Source organism: Ceratotherium simum, chromosome 2 (assembly GCF_057802395.1).
Source record: "Ceratotherium simum simum isolate JZ-2026a chromosome 2, ASM5780239v1, whole genome shotgun sequence".
In the NCBI taxonomy this organism is placed as follows: domain Eukaryota; kingdom Metazoa; phylum Chordata; class Mammalia; order Perissodactyla; family Rhinocerotidae; genus Ceratotherium; species Ceratotherium simum.
Window position 1 is genome coordinate 1,707,515 of NC_141901.1, and position 19,417 is coordinate 1,726,931.

Genomic DNA, 19,417 nt, shown 5'->3' on the forward strand with positions numbered 1-19,417 from the left:
CCCATGCATAGAACTCAATGAACTGAACTGGGTTTTGGTCTTGACTAAGACATCTGAGGGGCTTTGTTCTCTTCCCTGTTCAGTCCCTTCACATCCTCAGAGTCAAAATCCAGAACCCAATGCACAGAGGGCTCCACACCTAGAGCTGTACAATAATCCACCCCATGCTTGATGACTGGCTTGCAATAGAATGCTGGAGAAGTTACTTACCTCTTCTTGGGTCTCAGTCTCTCCATCTGTAAAATGGGAAACCGTACCCCTCAGTCCTCCTCCCTCTTCAGCAATGTAGTATTGAGTTCATTACATGCAAAGATATTAATGTTTTATGGCGTTCTTTTAAAGTATAGAAAGCTCTCTCCTGACTGCTTCAGCAAACTGTCTGGCACGGAACTAATATGCTTCAATAATAACACTCCCTCTCTCATGCCGAGTCCTTCATAGTTTACAAAGCAGCTTTACTTAAGAGTATCTCACTTGATCCTCACAATCATGTGTTTCAAAGATGAGGACCATAAAGGGTCAGTTAGCTTGTGCCATTACACAGTCGATAACAGAAACAGGACCAGAACCCAGGTCTTCTGAGATTCCTCCCCTCTGAGGCAGAGAGAATGGGGGAAAGAGTATGTAGAAAATTTAAGATCTTTTCAAAATATGAGCAATAGTAAAGACGCCCTATGCATGGGCTTAAGCCAATGGTTCTCAACCTCCACTATGTATCAGAATTACCTGTAAAGCTTCTGAAAAACAAAGATGCTTTGAACTCATGATTTATCTATATCTAGGACACTGAAAGGGCCTAGAAGCAATGACTCTGCAGTGGCAAAGAGCACATTTAGCACCCAGATCTTGGTTTCAAAATACCACACCCCACACCAAAAGGGACCAGAGTCCCTTGGAGAAACAGCAGATTCAGGTTTGAAGAAGGGAAAGTCCAAATGTGGATCTGAGACACCTTGTACTAGAAAGCAAGGACAGGCTCAAAGTCAAATGGGACGACATCAAAAGAACAAAAAAGCTGACTGGAAGGGTCACCTACTGCCAAAATTGGGGACAGTTTGAACATCAAAAATATGACAACGGTAATGGATTACATACAATTCTCTGAATAAAAGAGAATCAACTGAGACCTCAAAAATAAAGAATAAAGAGTAGCTCGTCTTTACAGAAAAATGCAGGCTAATAAATATAAAAGTGATGAATTTAAAGAATCACCATTTTGCAATCCCCATTGTGTAATAAGGCAAGGATCACGAATGGATGCCGAAGACACTTGTGAACAGTTTTCAGAAAACCACATAATCACAAAGTACGGCCCCACAGATTATTAATCACAAAGAAAAGATATATACACCTTTGGAGAGATCTGGCTGTCACCACCTCAAACAAATGACCGGCTCAGCATCAATCGCGGGTCACCCGAGGTGATGCGACACATGCATGTCGTCACTTACAGAGGGCTCTTGTCAGAACGTCTGAGTCATTCCTCAGGAACCTCACCATCAGAAAATAACGACAAAGCCAGCCTGCGAGACACTATCCAAGACAACTGGCCTACCCAGACTCTTCAATACAATCAATGTTGTGGAAAAAACAACAAAAAATGCACAGGTCCCCTGTAAAATAAGACTTGAGAGAGAGAACCAAATGTAATACGTGAACTTTCATTTGATCCTGGATCAAAAACTAAAAAGCTCTAAGATTTTAGTAATTGGGGAAAATGAAATAACTGTTTGTAAGATTAGGGAGTTAATTTTCTTAGGCGTGATCAAGATGCTGTGGTGATACAGCAGAATGTCCTTACTAGGAGATGTACACATGATTTAAGAGTAAAGGTCACAATGTCTGTGACTAGCTTTCAGGTGGTTCAGTAAAATCAATATATATTTAAAGATAATTGTAGTAAAACATTCGCAAAGAATCTACGGGTGTAAAAGGGTAAAAGATCTATGGGCATTATCAAATCTTTCAACTTTTCTAAGGGTTTGAAAATTTTTTTTAATTAAAAGTAGAGGAAATAATAAAGATCCATTGGCCATAATACAAACTAAATTAGCATCCTCAGGGTTGGGGCTCAGGAGTTATTTTTCAAAAGCTCACCCAGGTGACTGAGACACACAGCTAGAAGGGAGAACCACTGGTCCAAGTCTTGTTTCCGCTACCTCCTCTGCAGCTAGAGAAAAGTGAGGGAAGGAACGCTGGAATTCTCAGTCGGACTAGCTCAGCTGGTGGCCACGAGCCTTGTTCCTGATGGTTCCACAAGCCAATTACCTCAGACACAATCTGAATGGCTTCTGAGGGTCTTAAGATTGGATTCCCTACAGAGGAAGGAAGGTACTAGTCATGGCTTAGGGGGCCTTGGATGCTATGAGAAACCAATACACTTGACTCTTCCAGCAACACAAGCTTCAGGGCTGAAACAGCTAACAGGACAGGAGCAAGGAGCAAGCCAAGGAACTGTTCAGGAGAACCTAGGAATCCAGTGTTTTGCCAGGAATCAATTTAACACTGAACACAGAGGCTTCACCTAGGAAGTACAGGGAGGGCAGACAATTTATTAACACTCAGTGACTGTCTATTACATACCCGAGGCAGAAGTCATTACTAACACCTCAGCTTTGCCACACATGGGCATATGCCCCCTTACACAACAATCCATTCACTGTCTATTCTAAGAAATTTGAGGAAACTGAAAGCCAGACTGATTATATGACAATTGAAATGAATGTAAGAAATTTTTAACTAAAAAAGCAGAAAAGGTTAGATCCCCATACAGTTACTATGAAAAACTTTTATTGAAGAGAAAAAAAACGTTTTCACTGGAAATGCTATTAATACATCCTTCTACGGGATTATATTGCTCCAAAGGGAGACAGAGGTGGGGGGCACACAAGTTGTAAAGGGCAGAAAATGAATGCAGCTTGGACGACAGAACTCTTCCCAGGATCAGGGGAGATGCCTGCTGTCGGGTTTCCTGGGTACCTAGTGGGCAGGAAGATCAGGAAGAGATCCATCTGGGACACTAAGTTTATCCTTGTCCACAGCAGCCATGATGTTGCCCCTCTCCACATCCCCCATGCAGTCTTTTGGCAGTGGATGCCCTCCCTCTTAGCCAATCCACATCAGGTAGCCAGAATACTCCCCTGAAAAGCTAGCTTGGCTTCCTGAACAGCCCATCCAGCTTCCTGGGCAGCTGGCCCTTCAGAAGTAAGGCTTTTAAGGTCTTAAGGCTAGCACCGCTATAACTCCCCCTCAGCCCGCTGCACAGAACAATGCTCACCAACACACCGCCAGCCACACCACTGGCAATTCCTATTCCCAAGGCTACAGCCACCTTCTTTTTCCAAGGTGGGTGATGAGGCCTGGAATAGTCGTCCAGATTCACTTCCAGGCCCTCATCTACTAACTTCTGATCCTCCGTAAGGGACTGATGGAAATTCAGGTTCACCAAGTTAGGAGGAAGGACCCTCAGCCCAAAATAGAGCCTCTTGACAAGTCTCAAGTTTTTTAACAGCTGCACATCACACCGGTAGGTCCCAGAGTCATACTCCTGAGCAGATTCAAACTTCACAAAGTGAGAACTGGCTCGGAAGGGTTTGAAGACTTCATCATCAGTTGAGATTATACCCCGAGCAAGTCTCCAGGTGAACCGGAAAGCTTCCTGCCCAACCTCCAGGATGTCTGAACTCAGACAGCTCAGCTCAAATTCCTTCCCTATGAGAAGGGTGAAGTGGAGCATGCCACAGATCCAATTGGTCAGACATTCCAAGCGCTGAGATCTACACTTCCTTCTCACTCCATCAGGGCCCACCTCACAGACGGTTTCCTCCTTATAGCCTAGGCCACAGGTGACAGTACAGGTGGTGGCATTGACGACAACTTTCCCCACAGCTTCCTGCAGTTTCTCGGGGATGGCCAGTGTTTTAGGTAAAGTCACAACTAAAGGCAGATAGAAGGCCAACACCAGGCTCCCAAGGATGAAACCAGCGGCCAAAGTCTTCATGTCTCAGTCGGAATCTCAGCACCCACAGCCAGCACCCCAAGCTATTCCAGTTGAATCCTTTACGATATCATAACCTGATTCCTTCAACATGAGATATCCTTCAAAGTCAAAAGATATGATGCATGCGCTGTCAACAAAACAGTGCCACTTACAAAAGTCCAGTCCTTATCAACAGGCGAGGCCACAGGGCAGGAAAACAAGTCACAATGTTGCTCCTTTATTATCTCTGCTTGTCAACGACCACGTTACCAGTCCATTCTTTTTACATCCTTTTAATGAATATTTAAATCCACCTCTTGGGAAGACAAAGATGAAAAGACGTCAGAAGCTGAAGCGAATCTCCAAATTACCTCAAATGCATAGCGAAGCCATACTCTTCCTCACCCTTTCCCCTCCCCTCCAAACTGTGGAATCTAAATTAAAAGGTTTCAAAATTGCAGTTAAATCTGACCAAATAAGAAATCAAATACCAAGTCTAAAAAAAGGAGAGGATTAACTTGAATTAAGTTATTATTAACTTTAAATGCTCCTAAACCTTCTATAAAAAGGATCAAGAACTCTGGACTCGGAGGCAAGTGACTTATCCTTCCTGCATTTCTATTTCTACTTCCTCCTTTGTAAATTAAGACCTCCTTGCCTATTGCAGGAAGGTCACTTGGAGCATCACGTGATAAAACTGTACATGAAAACACTTTATAAAGTGTGAAACCCTGTTCATGTATAAGGAATTTTAAACAGAAATGAAAATTTATGAAGATAAGGGCCCAGAGCCCTTTTAGAATCTGAATGTTGATCAGCAAGACAGGCAATATCCAACGCAGCGCCTCTCCCCTTGCCAGGCACTCCTCCTCCCCAAGGGCACCAAGGGTCTACTCTGGGGGAGAGGACACCTCATTCTCCCTGCTTCTCAGCCTACTCCCTTCACCCTCTAGAACAGAGGAGCTCACCATTCACTGGGGCCAAGGTTGCTAGGAAACAGCTATGATGTCAAAGACAGATTCTCAGTCATGTGACAAAAAAGATTAGTAAATACCAACTCAGATTTGGTGATGATTAAAATCAAAGACAGAAACTTTATGAAACATCTTATTCTTTAGGAGACGATGAGTATTCAATGGATTTCAAAGCTATTTAATCAAGGCAGCGGGGAGAAGGCTAATACAGACGAATTTAACTGCACTTAAACTTCAAGAAAGATCGTTGCAAGGCAGGAACCTCTTTGCATGCGTTTTTGTAACCTCCAGAAGGCCTCGAGGCACTGTGGCCTCTACAGAGTAGGTACACACACTTATACTGAGTTAAAGAATTTGAAGAGAGATCGTTCCTAGATGATCTTTTTAACACCAACTTTTTGTTTAAATCATTTATTTATAATCTTGTCTAGAGGCAGAAATCTGGACTACCTGACCCCCACTACCCTTCCCAGCTCTGTATTTCCAAACAGAAAGAAGATCTCACATCAACAGAGTAAGTGCATTTCTCCATCGTACATGGCAAAGTGGCTGGTGAGTTTGAGATGTGACCAGTGTCTACAAACAAGCACCTACCCCTGTTCTTTAATAAACATCCAATTTTATTTACAACACATTAAAGCTTCAGCAAGAAGTACCCAAGGCTAAGTCTCATCTTGTACAAAACTACAGAACATTAAAAAACAAAACGGGGCGGGTGATAAAAGGGAAGAAGAGAATATGCATATATTGTACAAATTGAGAAAATGAAACTGAAATGGACAAAAGGTTTTAGGAACTGAAAAAAATTCCAAAGCATGAATAATTATTAGTAGCTGCTGCCAGGGACAATCTGACAGGGCTGAAGTTGATCTTCCCTGTGGCCAGTTGTGGAGGTGGACACAGCACAAACATCCACATGCACAGGTAGAGGACACGAGCTACCACGCACACGGGGACAAGGCAGAAACCTGCTGTATCACACAGTCTGCGCACTAATGCAGTGGACGGTCCAGAGAGACAAGGAATGGAAAGAATGTCTGCAAAATAGAAACAGGTCTCAGGAGAAACCTACCAATTTCAACCACTGGTCTGAAGTGAAATATGAAATGAAACTCACAAAACAAGCATTTTAGAAAAAAGTAGTGGCATCTAAAAATATAGACATTTTGCAACAGACTCAGGGAGAGCTCTTACTTCAGTTACTGAGTATTCTGATTCTAGAAGATGGGATGGGAGAAACAGGCTCTTACTGATGTGTTCTACTTTGATTTCTATCCTAAAATCCGAAAGGTAATCAATCTGTCTGGCTACCTATAGGAGCATCCACAGCTGATAAGAGATTTCACAATAAGCACAGTGTTTGAACTCTCCTTGGAAAATACTGTGAACGTGACGATCCCGATGAAGCACTTCTGGTCAGCTGAAAGCTCTGCTCAGAGACCTGAGTGAGCCCTTGCCACACCTGGCTCTTGACTCTGGATTTTCAGACAATTTCAAACACCTAATGTACACATCCATCTAATCTGCTACTTTTTATATAAAGAACAGCAAAAGTAAAAATTAAAAATTTTTTAAAAAGCTAAGCAACCTTTCACAGAAAGGAAGTGACTGAAAATACCGTAGAAGGAAAAGGAGCATGGAAACAAGGGAAGAATGCAATGACTGATGGAAGGGCAGAGAGCCACAGCAGTGATAAAACAACTTTGCTCGATCTTTGATTTGCACTGTGCTGTTGCTGCCCTGCTCCTGGACGGTCTTCCTCTAGTCCTGGCTTACACTCCCAACCCAGTGCAAGAGTAGCTTGTCAGGAGACGCCTCGTCTGTTTCCATCTCTGGAAGCCAGCACAGGGAAAGCAAGATCAACAACTGATGATTCTTCGCTGGAGACAGATGGAACTAGCTATCTTCAAAAACCATGATCAATGAGAATGAACCAACGCCGGAGGGGAACATGCACCGAAAGGAAACAAAGTGACACCCTGACATCTCATGGCCCCACTCCCAAGCCAAACCCGGCCCGTGAAGAAAAGGGGAACTTTCTTATCTTTCTTCCCTTTCTGAAAACTTGAAATCTTTCAAGCACTTTCTTTTCTGCCCATCCTTTGTACACCAAATGGAAATACAGGAGGTATCTGGTGAGAGGGTAAGTTTTTAAAAAAGGGAGAAAGACTAGGCAATAGAAGTTTTTCTGGATACCGGTAGCAGAATTTCAGATAGGACAAGTCACTCAAGGACATGCACTGAGGATGGAAGGCAAATAGGAGACAGGAAACGATGCTGGGTACAACAAAATTAGATGAGCAAAACAGGTATCTTTTCTCCAGCAACTTAAGTATTAAAGTTCAAATGAGTCAAAACTCCCATCTGACGTCTTCACAAATCCTCGTTCCTGAGAGCCTATTTGGACTTATGCTTGAAAGGGAAGGGACGTATACTCTTCTTCCATAATTCACTTCTTCATTCAAACATAAAATTCACTCCTTCCACCTCCTGGGTGGGCAGCAGAGGCCTTTGTTTTAAATTAAAGTCAATCTCAAATGACTGACCACGGTGTCCAGAGGCCACATGATGGCAAAGTAGGGAAAAACGAAGAACTTCAAGGGTCTTCATAACAGTTCTGAGATTGCTCCCCCTGCTAAAGAGATTAGACACAAAAAGACTTCTTTTAGCATCAAGTGAGACCAGTTACTCACAAGAACGAAATATTGCTGAGTGCACGATTACGCATTACACGCATACGTGGGCTAAGAACGTCCCCCCTTAAGTTAGAACCAACTCCAACTCCCAATTACTCTTTATTGAAGCAACAAAAACCCAAATCCCAAACCCCCACCCAAATACTTTTCTCAGTACTGCTCTAAAGGGGAAAAAAGGCAAAATGACTAGAGTTCTACACATCTTCTAAGCTGCTAACCATTCTCCAAGGTGTTAACAAATAATGCTTTACAATCCAACAAGTGCAGTAAGGAAAGGAAATTCTAGGGTACTACATCTCTCATCTATTAGACTAAGTAGTCCCTATGATTAACCCTTTTCCAAGCAGCCCTGTTCCGTAAGTGACAACCTCATCACCTTAGAATCCCAAATATGGTGAAATGTTAATGAAAACCATTGTCGGCATTTCTACATGCCAACAACTGATCAATAAATAAAATCCTAAACAGTAAAATCAAATGAACACTTCCCTGATTATTCCATAGAAGCTGTTCAACCTCTGAGGGACATCCTTAAATGGGCTGCTGTGAAATATTAACTAGGAAGTGTAAAAGAGAACAAGGTGAAGAAAATCCTCCCAGATTCATCTGGAACGGGGAAGAACATGCCACTTGAAGGTAAATGGTTAAAAAATAATTCCCCAAGTTATGAAAGAAAAGTGCCCATTTATAAACTCTGCTTTTAACCTCATTTTTAAGTTCAAGCACAGATGAAAACTGGTAATAAAAAAATATTCCCAGTTGCCTGAGAACAGACTGAAATTAGAAGATACAAACTCTCCTTGGATACAAACTCTCCTTGGAGGCTACATTGTTAAAAATTAAATTTAAACTTTATATAGATCAGTAAGATAGAAAGTTGATTTAGCACCTGTTTTTCAGATCTCTCTCACCATAAATCATAATAATTAACCTCCTGAGTTGATTAAAAAAAGAATCCTGAGATAGAAGAATCTACTGCACAGGACTCAATACCATGCCTTTGCCACCCGAAGGTTAGTGTCACTGCTGGTTCCCATAGGCACCCCGACCAATGTAGTTTTTGTTTTGTTTTGTTTGGTTTGGTTTTGGTGAGGAAGATTCACCCTGAGTTAATACCCATTGGCAAGCTTCCTCTTTTTGCTTGAGGAAGATTGGCCCTGAGCTAACATCTGTGCCAATCTTCCTCCACTTTGTATGTGGGACGCCTCCACAGCACGGCCGATGAGTGGAGTAGATCCGAACCTGCAAACCTGGGCCACCGAAGCGGAGCACGTGGAACTTGAACCACTGGGCCACGGGCTGGCCATCTGACCAATCTAGTTTCAAGAGTTTAAAAAGGAAGACAACACTGACATTTTAAACCTAAATCATGACAGGAAAAAGTGGTCTGATCACACATCCACAGCATTAATAATGAGCACTAAGATGACTAACGAGCTACACTGTACTGATTATCTAAGGTCAGTTCACGTTTCGATATCGTCCTCCTTCACGTGAACAGACCAAAAAAAAAGGGCTGTTGAGGCATCAGGCAACAAACCAAACCAGAGCAAGCAACACCACGAGCAAGGTGAGAGACACAGTCACAGCAACACAAGACCTCCCCGGCTACTGAAAACTCTGCCCCAAGGAGACACATTATTTGGCTGCAACATAAAGGAACTCTCCAGTAATATGAAACTAAGAAAAATTCAGCTCATGATGAGCAGCTGTTATTGGTACCTCCCAATAGCAGCCAAGCCTAAGAAAACACTGGATTATTGATTTCAAACATTACCTTAGCTAATAAGATCATCGAAAATGAGACAGAATATACAACTAGCCATCTGATTTTAGCAGGAACTCATAAATCAGTCTTTTGAGAGACTGATCATTTATTAAAAAGGGAGGAAGAGGGGAAAAAAAACCCTCACTCACTACCAAGCATTTAAAACAAGCACCAATTCAGTCAGTGAAGAGGAGGTGGTTCAGAGACCTGGGGGGTGGGCCGGCACCAGGAGGGCAGTGGTGCAGCCTCATGCAAGAGAATCTGCACAGTGCCTGTCCACCCCTAGCACAGGCGCCTCTGTTCGCCTCGGCCTCTGCGACCCCAACAGACCCAGGTCCACACCAAACCCTTCATGCTCCCGCTCCCACGAGGCCTTTACACTTTAGACCATGGATGTGACAGACCAAAATCCCGTCACACTTGCTACTAATGATGTTTACTGCCAAGGAGCCCTAGTTCTTGGGCAATCCTTGAAGCAGCCACAGGGCAACCAGGACACTGGTGGTTCTGCTCACATCTCAAATTTCTGTTCTGAGGACTGGTCCTCCAGGGAGTATCTTTAATAAGGTAATTGAGGCGGATCTGGTAGATGGTGCTGACTCTGTGACCAGGCCTTTCTGAAAACTCCCCAGCTCAGGGTTTCCCTCAACAAGCCTCACTGATGGGTCCTCACTCATCACAGCAGGTGTATCTTCTGTGGGTCCACTGGTGCTATCCCATACTGATGAACTGTTGGACAGGGAAGAATTCTCTGTAGCCCCTCATTCCAGGTGGCCAGATTATTTCTATAGTGGTCTATGTGTCTTTCAACCTTCCCTTGAAATGCATAATCTCCTGTTGCAACATGCAACAGCACCTTTGTCAGAGCTAATCAGGGCTTACTGAACAGTTTCTTCAGTAACTGGTCAACTGTAGATATTAACAGTAGTCATCCATCTAACTTGAGCAGTTACACAGCCTACACTTATAATCCTGCCCTCAAATAATTTGGCTTTAATGCAAAAGTAGGGCATTTGGGGGGAGGGGAGGTCCACAAAGCCTTGAATCTACAAATACAACCCTCAGACTGAATTGATTTTTAAAGATGGTTCAGCCTCAGGCATTCTGGATCAGATTTCATTTCTTAATACCTGGTGAAAAATCTACAATGACTGCATGCTGCTTTTTACTGAAAATCAACAGTGCGTGCCAGCCAGCCTTTGCCTGCTCTGGGCCCTCCAAGCTGAACACGGTATTGGATAAAGCCCCACCCTCACCCAAAGAATCCCACACAAAAGCTATGACAGGCTATCTTGAAAGGGAGTCGTCTTCTTTTTTTTTTTATTTTAAATTTATTCTAGTAACATACTCTTTTTTGTGTGTGTGAGGAAGATCAGCCCTGAGCTAACATCCACTCTAATCCTCCTCTTTTTTTTTTTTTGTTGAGGAAGACCAGCTCTGAGCTAACATCTATAGCCAATCCTCCTGCTTTTTTTTCCCCAAAGCCCCAGTAGATAGTTGTACGGCGTAGTTGCACATCCTTCTAGTTGCTGTATGTGGGACGCGGCCTCAGCATGGCCAGAGAAGCGGAGTGTTGGTGCGCGCCCGGAACCCGAATCCGGGCCGCCAGCAGCGGAGCGCGTGCACTTAACCACTAAGCCACGGGCCGGCCCTGAAAGGGAGTCTTCTCATGGAGTTATCTGTGATACCCAGTGTCACCACTCCCCAGATTTGCAGCCTTCACAAAGATCCAAGCCACACTGCAGCTAGTGGATAAAGCTGGATGCATCCTTCTGAGGAAGTCCTGCAAGCCAACCACAATGCCCCTTTTGAGGGTTTTTAATGATCCTGCTCCTCAGCACACTCTGGAGTTTCATCTGGCCATTTCCATTTTGGAGGTTTCCACTCAGAGAAGGTCAAGGCACCCAGGCCAAAGAACAGAGGAGAAAAGGGGACGGCGGCAGTGTAGATTCCGTGGGGCAGTGTGGATGCAGGCAGTCACAAGAGGCTGGGGAAACGCTTGCAGTGACCTATACAGTTGTTCTGCCTGTGTGTTGTCAGAACATGTTGGCCCTGTTAGCTCAAAGTTTCCTCTAGTCCTTTTAAAGGGTAAAGCTGTTAAAATGGTTGCCTCTATTTAAGGTTGACCAACTCAAGTGCCTAATAAAAATAATGTAGAAAATAAAAATCTAGTTTGAGGCTCCCTGCTATTCCAAGACACAAGTTCTAGCCTTTAATGAGGCTGGTACCTAATTTAACCTTGTCAGCAGAGTGAGTGGGAATAAACTTCCAATAGGCCCTTGATAATGGTATCCACTCTTACTAGCAGGAGCTTTGAATTGCTAACTTGTACAAATACTAAAATATGTATTCTACATATAGTTCAAAATTTCACTGCAAACTGTATTCAGTATTTTGAGACTTTCAGGGAATAAAAAGACCCATTCCTTTAGGGCTGAGTAAACTTTCCAACATTTTGATTTTGAGTCTTACTTAGACATTTTTGAAGCCCAGCTGAGAAACACCACTGCTGTTATACTCTGAGCTGTAAATCTAAGTCTTCATGGTGCCTGCAACAGAAACCTAATTTGGGAAATGCTAGCTAAAGATAGTTACTGTTAGTGACGACATCAACGATAATTAAAAGTTGAAATCACTGTATTATAGAGAGGAAGATGTTGAGATTTTAAAAGCTTTAAATGGTTTATCATATACTTACTATTAAAAAGCAAATGATTAATTACAGACAGACTCTGAAGAAGCTGGGAGACTATGTCCTAGAGTATTTCAATTAATTCAATATGTTTGGCCATAGTTTAAATCACCCTGAAGCATTTCAGCCCCTTGGGCCAGGAAAATCTATTTAAACTTGACATTATGTTTCTTCTGAAGTGGCATCAGCTTGTGCAAGAAGTGGGTTACGGAAGAATTGTTTTGATTTACATTAATCAATTACTGACCTGCAAGCTTTGTTGGAAATGTCCATATAACTCTTTTAAGGCTATTTTAAAATATACATAGACAGCCTCAGGTGAACTGAATGTGGAGGTGGTAACTGATTATCAGTGGAGCACCATGAATACTGTTGCTGGGAGAAAACACTGGTGCTCAGTGGTATAGTGCTGGGCTGTAAAAACTAAGGCCTAAATCTAGCGAGTTTGAGGCAGAATACCCAAAATGATGAGTAACTGAGTCTGTGTCAGCTTCTCTATAGAAGAGCATTCATATTCACAATGATTAACTGACTTAAGAAATTCTTGCATGCTAGTGCATATCATCATATTTGGACTAAAACATTTAAATTAAAATTTTAAAACAAAGGGAAAAAAAGCTGAATACAACCACTGATATTTTATCAGTCCTGCCTCTGAGTCTACTGACCTGGCCACAGAAAACTGAGAATACTATATTATTGTATTAAAGCAGTGCAAATATATAAAACAAAACAAAAAGTTTCCAAAACCCAACAACGTCTGAATAGAAATGGACTCTAATTTGATTATTATTTTCCAAACAAGAGAACATTTAGCCTAGATTCACAAGTATTTGATAGGAAATTGAAATTGTTCTCCATCCCTCAGTAAAAAATCCCTCAATCACATAAAAGTGAGAAAACTCAGTAAGTTTCAAGAGGCTTAGGTGTTAAAAAGCTACACAGATACTATAGTTTGTCTTTTTGGTAATCTCTTCCTGTTTGAAATAACAAAACACCTCATCTTCTTCCTTAACGTGACGATACTACTAACAACCTCACTATTGCTTCTGGACTACTGTGAGAGAGGAAAAAACCACCTCCTGATTTGAACAACTTGAAGAGAGAGAGAAAAGATGCTACAGTTGAACAGTCAGGGGCTGTATAAAGCAAGCTTATTATTTCTGGTTATTCGTCTGGCTCTTTCACCTGAGGCAAAACAAAATAAACCTAGGAGCCAATACAGATGAAAAAGTGAATTAAACCAGGGGTTTTTACGCTTTTCTGGGTCATGGATTCCTATAGGAATCTGATGAATGGTATGGGCATCTTCCCCACAAAAATATTCACATAATATTTTGCATATAATATCAAGGGAATGTAAATCCCCTGAAACCTATTTATAGACCCAAGATTACGAGCCACTGAATTAAGCCACATCTGGTTTAGCCTGCCCTTGGCAGCAACTTAAAACTCAGGGAATATCGGCTACTGGGAAAAAGGAGAAAAGGAAGGAAAAAGATGCTGCAGCTAAATGGAGTCAGGGGCTGTACAAAGCAAGGCCACGAAGCAAGCCAGGCAGCACTCCCAATGTGTCCTTACCTGTCAAGGGCTGGCTGAGTTCCGCCTGCACTTTACCCTTCGCTGATCCTTCCAGAGATAAACCTCTGTCCCCTTTGTAGAGTTTCGGTTTAAATGGAGAATCTTTCTCTTTACCTTTTGATCCTTTAGGCCGGCCTGCTTGCTTCTTCTTGGATTTGCCATCCCCCTTCACACCCAGTAGTGGATGGACTTCTGTAAAAGGACAGATAGGCATGGAAAGGAATACACACACCACCAGACCCATCACCCCAACTAAGCACATGGCATGCCACCAATCCATAAGCAAATAATATTGCTCTTGTGGCCCAGATCCACTAATACAAGGAGAAAAATTTGCTTTGCTAATTATTTATAAAACTATAAAAGAACGACCACTGAGAAATAGTTGCTTGGCCAAAGGGCATACCTAGCCTATATGGTTCACACCAAGCCAGAGCAGCTCTAAACTGAAAAGGCAGCTGAAAGACAGACTGATACTATACACACCAGGCCAGAAGTGGAATGCATACATGCACTCTGGTATGTGAGAACAGACAGGGAATGGGCTTTGGAATTAGGCAGACCGGGGTAAGAATCCTGACTCTACCACGTGATTATAAAGGCTTTCAGAGTCAGACCGTAAGAGTGGGTAGGAAGAATGAAAAGACTGTCCAAGTCTGCCTAGGACTTTACCATCCAAAAGAATCTCGGGGAGGGGAGAAGAGAGGTATAACGAAACAAACTGAGCAGATGTCAGAAGACTTAAAGTGAGTCATCTTAGGCAAAGTACTGAGGACAGAATCTCCCCATTTTAAAAGAGAAGTGAAAGCAGATGAAATCATTACAAAGTCGTAAGTTTGTAAAGTATATACAAAGTCTATAAAAAAGACTCGGGGGAAAATTCCTTTAAGGTAAAATCACTCAAACAAAAATTACCAGATCGTGCTGGACAGTGAAAAGTGGTGTCTACTGGGCAACAAAGATGCAGCTCTTACCATCATTTGGTACTCCTTGAAGTTCTATATTGGTTGTTTTGGGTTTCTTCTTAGGTGGCTGGGACCCATCTGCTGAAGCCTGCCTCTTCTTCTCTGAACTAGCCCCTTCGTCCATCAAGGAGGTTTGGACTGCATCTGGTGGGGGGCCATAAGGATTTTCTTCTGGGTCTTCTACCTCAGGGGCAATGGGTAAATATAATAGAGCCTTTGAATCTTCCAGCTCTTCATCACTATTTGGAACAGGATCAGACAAGGGATTAGAAAAAAGAGGAGACAGTTGCTTAAACCATGAATCCTTCCTCTAGGGCAGAATCACCCATATTAACCATAAGCAACAGGTTTGGATCTAGAACCTTAAGAAAGCCAAGATGAATAAAGGGAAATTAGACAACATGATGAATAAAATCAGTAGTAAAAATAAATGTTTAAATGAATTATTTCAGTTTCCTAAGATTTTCTATCAGGGGAGAAAGGAAGAGATTCCCTGTATACCAAAGGAGCAATCTCTTTGAGCTAATAAGCAGAAGGAAGTGAAGGGAGAGCCAGGGGGAACTGAGGAGTCAACACCAGAGACTGAGGAGGAGGAGCAGCCCGAGATCTAGCCTCCAGCAGTGGCTCACCTGCTACAGAAGGCAGCAATAGGGTCCACACTGGTGACATCCACTTCTTCATCCTCTGCAGCATCAGCCCCTGCAGAGCAGAAACACAGCAGAGGTGTGAGAAGACGTGGAAAACTGCTTTTTACCTGTAGCTTAACGATTTTCATAAACTGAAATTCAGGAGAAACAAAGGAGGGAAATCAAACAGTTCATTTCACTTAATCATTCAACAAATATGTGCTGAATTTCCACCACATGCGAGGTACTGGGAATAGAGTGATGCCCAAGAAAGTTGGGAATGGTTCTTCAGTAAAAGCTTCCTGGTCTAACTGGGGAGGCAGACATAAACAGATAATTTCAACTCAATACAGTAAGTGCTACAGGAAAGGTATGCGCAATGTGCTAAGGAGACAAGCAGGAGTAACAACTTATATGGAAGTCTGGGAAGGCTTCAAGGAATACAGTAACACCAATGCAATCCAGAATATGCTGCATCTTGGTCACCTTCCCAAGACATATTAAGCATGTTATCTAATATCACAAAAGTGAGGAACTGCACTTTTAAGCTGGAAAGAATCAACCTCAATGCCAACTCCCTGATTCCCAGCACCATCAAGTGGCCCAGCAGTCAGTGACCTGTGGCATTAATTACTCACTGACAGTGCCAACTGGGCTACTAAGCATTCATACACACAAATCCCTACCATACGTAAAGCCCTGTGTTAGACACCACAGAGATAAAAAGTCAACTCTTCATACTCAAGGAGCTTTCTATCCAGAAGTTCAGAAGACAAGAGATAGAAATAACAATGACGATAATCATAATTGAAAATAACATCTGAATGCTCATTATGGCCTACTTTACATGAATCACCTCATCTATCCACACAACCCTACAAGGCAGGTTCTATTATTACCCCTATTTTACAGATGAGGAAGTGCAGGTTTCAAGAGTAAGTATTTTGCCCAAGGCAATGTGACTCCAGAGCCCATGCTCTTTTCCTTCATCTTACTGACAAAGGAGTCACAACACATGACACCAGCTGAGCACCCAGCATACAGGGGTGCTCTGCCCTGTGCTGCACAGAAACCCTCATTTAATTGTCGGCAATTAGTCAGGAAATACAAAGTGAAACAGTAAGAGAGCTGCTTGAGCCCCGGGAATGCCCATGTAAGCCCTCGGTCAACGCCTTATAAATGAAGACTCTCGAAACACTGTCAAAACTGGGGAAGCTTAAAAAAAAAATGACATTTTAGACTAAGTGCTGAAATAAATTTTCAACACAAATTAAGAATGAATACTGAGTAAAACAATCATTTTTCCTTTGGGAAATACTATCTGCAATTGAGAAATATTACCTGTCTGCTCAGGCTCACTCTTATCTTCATCTTCAATATCAAACTCTGATTCCCTTTCCTCATATTCTACATTTTCATCCAACTCTTTGAAGTCTGGTGCAAATGCACTCCAATTTTCCTATGCCACAAACAAAATATACTACTTAACCATAGGAGAAAGCAACAGTCTATAATCTAGACACTAGTGATATAAATGAAAGATTTGAGCATGAAAGAGACCCAGAATTCTGAGATCAAATTTGGCAGATAAAAATTAGGTATCCATAGGTTTTATTATCTTAAGGTATTTCCTCTCTTAAACATTGCAAGTTATTAACCGTAGCCCTTCAATAAATAACTACCTTCTTTAATCTTTTTAAGATGTAATTTTGAGGTAAAACGTTAAATTTTTTTATGAGTACCTTGATTAAAAATATAATTAAAGTTGTTCACAATAAAACTAAGATGTAAAACAGAAACTAACCGAGCTAAAAATAAGAAAAGCAAAAGAAAACATTTATCTCAGATAAGTAATAGGAAAATGTTAACAGAAAGTACACTAGACTTTCTCTCTAAAAACAGAGCCTAGTAAATCGGCTTTGGATCAAGACCTTACCATCAAAATAAAGCAAAACTAGATGCAGTAAACCTATTTATCTAGGTTACAGGAATTACACGCAAAAGAAAGTAAATAAGATAATTTTTAACTTACTATTTGTAAGGTTCTTTAATAAAAAGAAAGGGTATCTAGTTTCAAAGCAATTAAACCAGAAAAATACTTACTACTTGATTTTGTGCCCAGATAGACACCACTCCACTAGAAATGGATGCTATGATGGGTCGAACAGGATGCCACTAAATTTAATGAAGGAAAGAAAAATTGGTTCTAAAAATGAATCCAAGATTTTCCGTATTTCGGAAGTAACAACAGCAAGCTCTCCTTGTACTCACAGCTACATCCAAGAGGAGCTCCCCTCTCGTCCCGTGGAGAATCTTCACCAGGTTGCCAATGCTCTTCTCCCATATGTACAGGGCATGCTGCCGGGCTGAACCTGCCACTATGTATTCCCCATCCCCAGAGAAACAACATTTCTTCCACGGGGTCCTAAAGGACAAAGAAAGTACCCAAGGAGAACTAGAACCTGAAGCCAGGTCATGAATTATCACACATTCTTCCAGGTTGTGATACACACCTATTCACCAAGTCCTGTAATTTTTGCATGGGTTCAGGCTCTCCATCTCTTCCACAGGTTAAGATTTCTCTGCCATCATAAACTCTGATTATTCGATCTGCTGTGTTAATTAAAAAGCAACTACAGAAAGGATAAAAATATCAACAGCAGAGGTCAGAAATCTGTTTCTGTTAACATTTTCTATTACGACCTATTACTTAGAACAGTACCATGAAACAACTAATAACCTGGAGAGAGACTGAGTAAAAATCTAAATAAGAGACTAAATACTTAGGTATCTACTTGTCACCATTCAAACCAAAACATAATTTGGAGTGAGAATACGTTTTATACTTCGTGTGCATCCCTGAGCCCTATATATGCAAACTAACCATCAGTATTTGATTAAGATCCAAGACCTCTAAACTGAAACCAGCTTGCTGAATTCACGAGCTTACAGTTAAATGTATATAAATACTTCATATCTCTGGTCTGTTTTATACACAATATATTCTTCTTAATGAGTTAATAAACTAATTACATCATTTTAATATGTTCAACTTTTTACTGTAATGACATTGGAAATCTGTCTAAAATATAAGTTATTTTACCACCTTCTTACAGGCTTTACTAACCTCTTCTTAATTCAAAAGAATTTTGAACATGAATGTCCTCTAAGTATGTTTGGGTGTTCCTATATGCAATAGGATGACTGTTACTTCTCTTACTGACAACCTATCTCTTCTTGTTTCTGTTGATATATCTACTTCTAGCTGGGTAACTAAAATTATCAGAAAAACATCTTGAAATTAAAAGGGTAAATAGGTTTTATGTGAGTAAAGTGTATGTTCATTTACTATGAGAATTCTGTGACATCAATTCTGATTATAACAATAGCTAATCTTTACCCAGTGCTTACCATGTGCCAGGAATTTGGTTCTAAGCACATACTATTCAGATATCTTTTCTGTAAAGAAAGGCCTGACAACCTCCAGATGAAGAAGATGTGACTGCTGGTTCAATGCAGTAAATGTTATGACCTTAAGAACCAGATATTGGCAGTTTCTAATAACTTAAGTAAACCTTTTTTTATTTTTTATTTATTTATTTATTTATTTGTGAGGAAGATCAGCCCTGAGCTAACATCTGATGCCAATCCTCCTCTGTTTGCTGAGGAAGATTGGCTCTGGGCTAACATCCGTGTCCATCTTCCTCTACTTTATATGGGACGCCACCACAGAACGGCTTGACAAGCAATGCGTCGGTGCGCGCCCGGGATCCGGACCGGCGAACCCCAGGCCACTGCAGCTGAGCGCGCGCACTTAACCGCTACGCCACTGGGCAGGTCCCAGTAAACTTTTTTTTTAATTTAAGTATAATATACAAAAAAACTGACTCTCAGTGTATTTTTGTATTCTACTCACTTTTAAAACTGTCCCCAAAAAGACAAGGTCTCACCTCCCCTTCCGGGCAAACTCTATTGACTTAATGGCCGTGGTATTGCTTGTTCCAGTTGTTACTCTGAAGGAAGCAACAAGATCCTGAGAATCTGTTTTTAGGACCAAAATCTAAAGTTTAAAGTAGAAAAGAAAGTAAGTATTCTGATAACTTACAGTAATTAGATCTGCCTTCTGTTTCTAAAAC

General features: G+C 41.5%; 2 protein-coding genes and 1 pseudogene across 3 annotated transcripts in view; 1 reads left to right on the plus strand and 2 right to left on the minus strand.

Moving 5' to 3' along the window:
- Positions 1 to 2,773: 2,773 nt before the first annotated feature.
- On the minus strand, positions 2,774 to 5,409 carry TMEM81 (transmembrane protein 81). Its single transcript, XM_004425199.3, has one exon. The coding sequence runs from the start codon at positions 3,998 to 4,000 to the stop codon at positions 3,149 to 3,151; it is 852 nt and encodes a 283-aa protein (XP_004425256.1). The 5' UTR covers positions 4,001 to 5,409; the 3' UTR covers positions 2,774 to 3,148.
- Positions 5,410 to 5,552: 143 nt separating this feature from the next.
- RBBP5 (RB binding protein 5, histone lysine methyltransferase complex subunit) overlaps positions 5,553 to 19,417 on the minus strand; it is a 35,839-nt gene continuing 21,974 nt past the window's right edge. Inside the window, exons 6-14 of one of the 2 annotated variants that reach the window (XM_004425123.3) lie at positions 19,232 to 19,341; positions 17,795 to 17,914; positions 17,553 to 17,706; positions 17,385 to 17,456; positions 16,623 to 16,740; positions 15,285 to 15,354; positions 14,665 to 14,894; positions 13,691 to 13,882; positions 5,553 to 7,588 (exon numbers count right to left, since the gene is read on the minus strand). In XM_004425123.3, coding sequence (XP_004425180.1) covers positions 7,560 to 7,588; positions 13,691 to 13,882; positions 14,665 to 14,894; positions 15,285 to 15,354; positions 16,623 to 16,740; positions 17,385 to 17,456; positions 17,553 to 17,706; positions 17,795 to 17,914; positions 19,232 to 19,341 — 1,095 coding nt within the window. In that variant the 3' untranslated portion in view covers positions 5,553 to 7,559. The remainder of the gene's footprint in view (positions 7,589 to 13,690; positions 13,883 to 14,664; positions 14,895 to 15,284; positions 15,355 to 16,622; positions 16,741 to 17,384; positions 17,457 to 17,552; positions 17,707 to 17,794; positions 17,915 to 19,231; positions 19,342 to 19,417) is intronic. The other variant, XM_004425124.3, reaches the window with a different exon arrangement.
- LOC106801035 (glycogenin-2 pseudogene) lies at positions 9,807 to 10,554 on the plus strand (annotated as a pseudogene).

Bases quoted from the DNA above. Each gene is read 5' to 3' on its own strand.
- TMEM81 (XM_004425199.3), bottom strand. From the start codon at position 4,000: ATGAAGACTTTGGCCGCTGGTTTCATCCTTGGGAGCCTGGTGTTGGCC.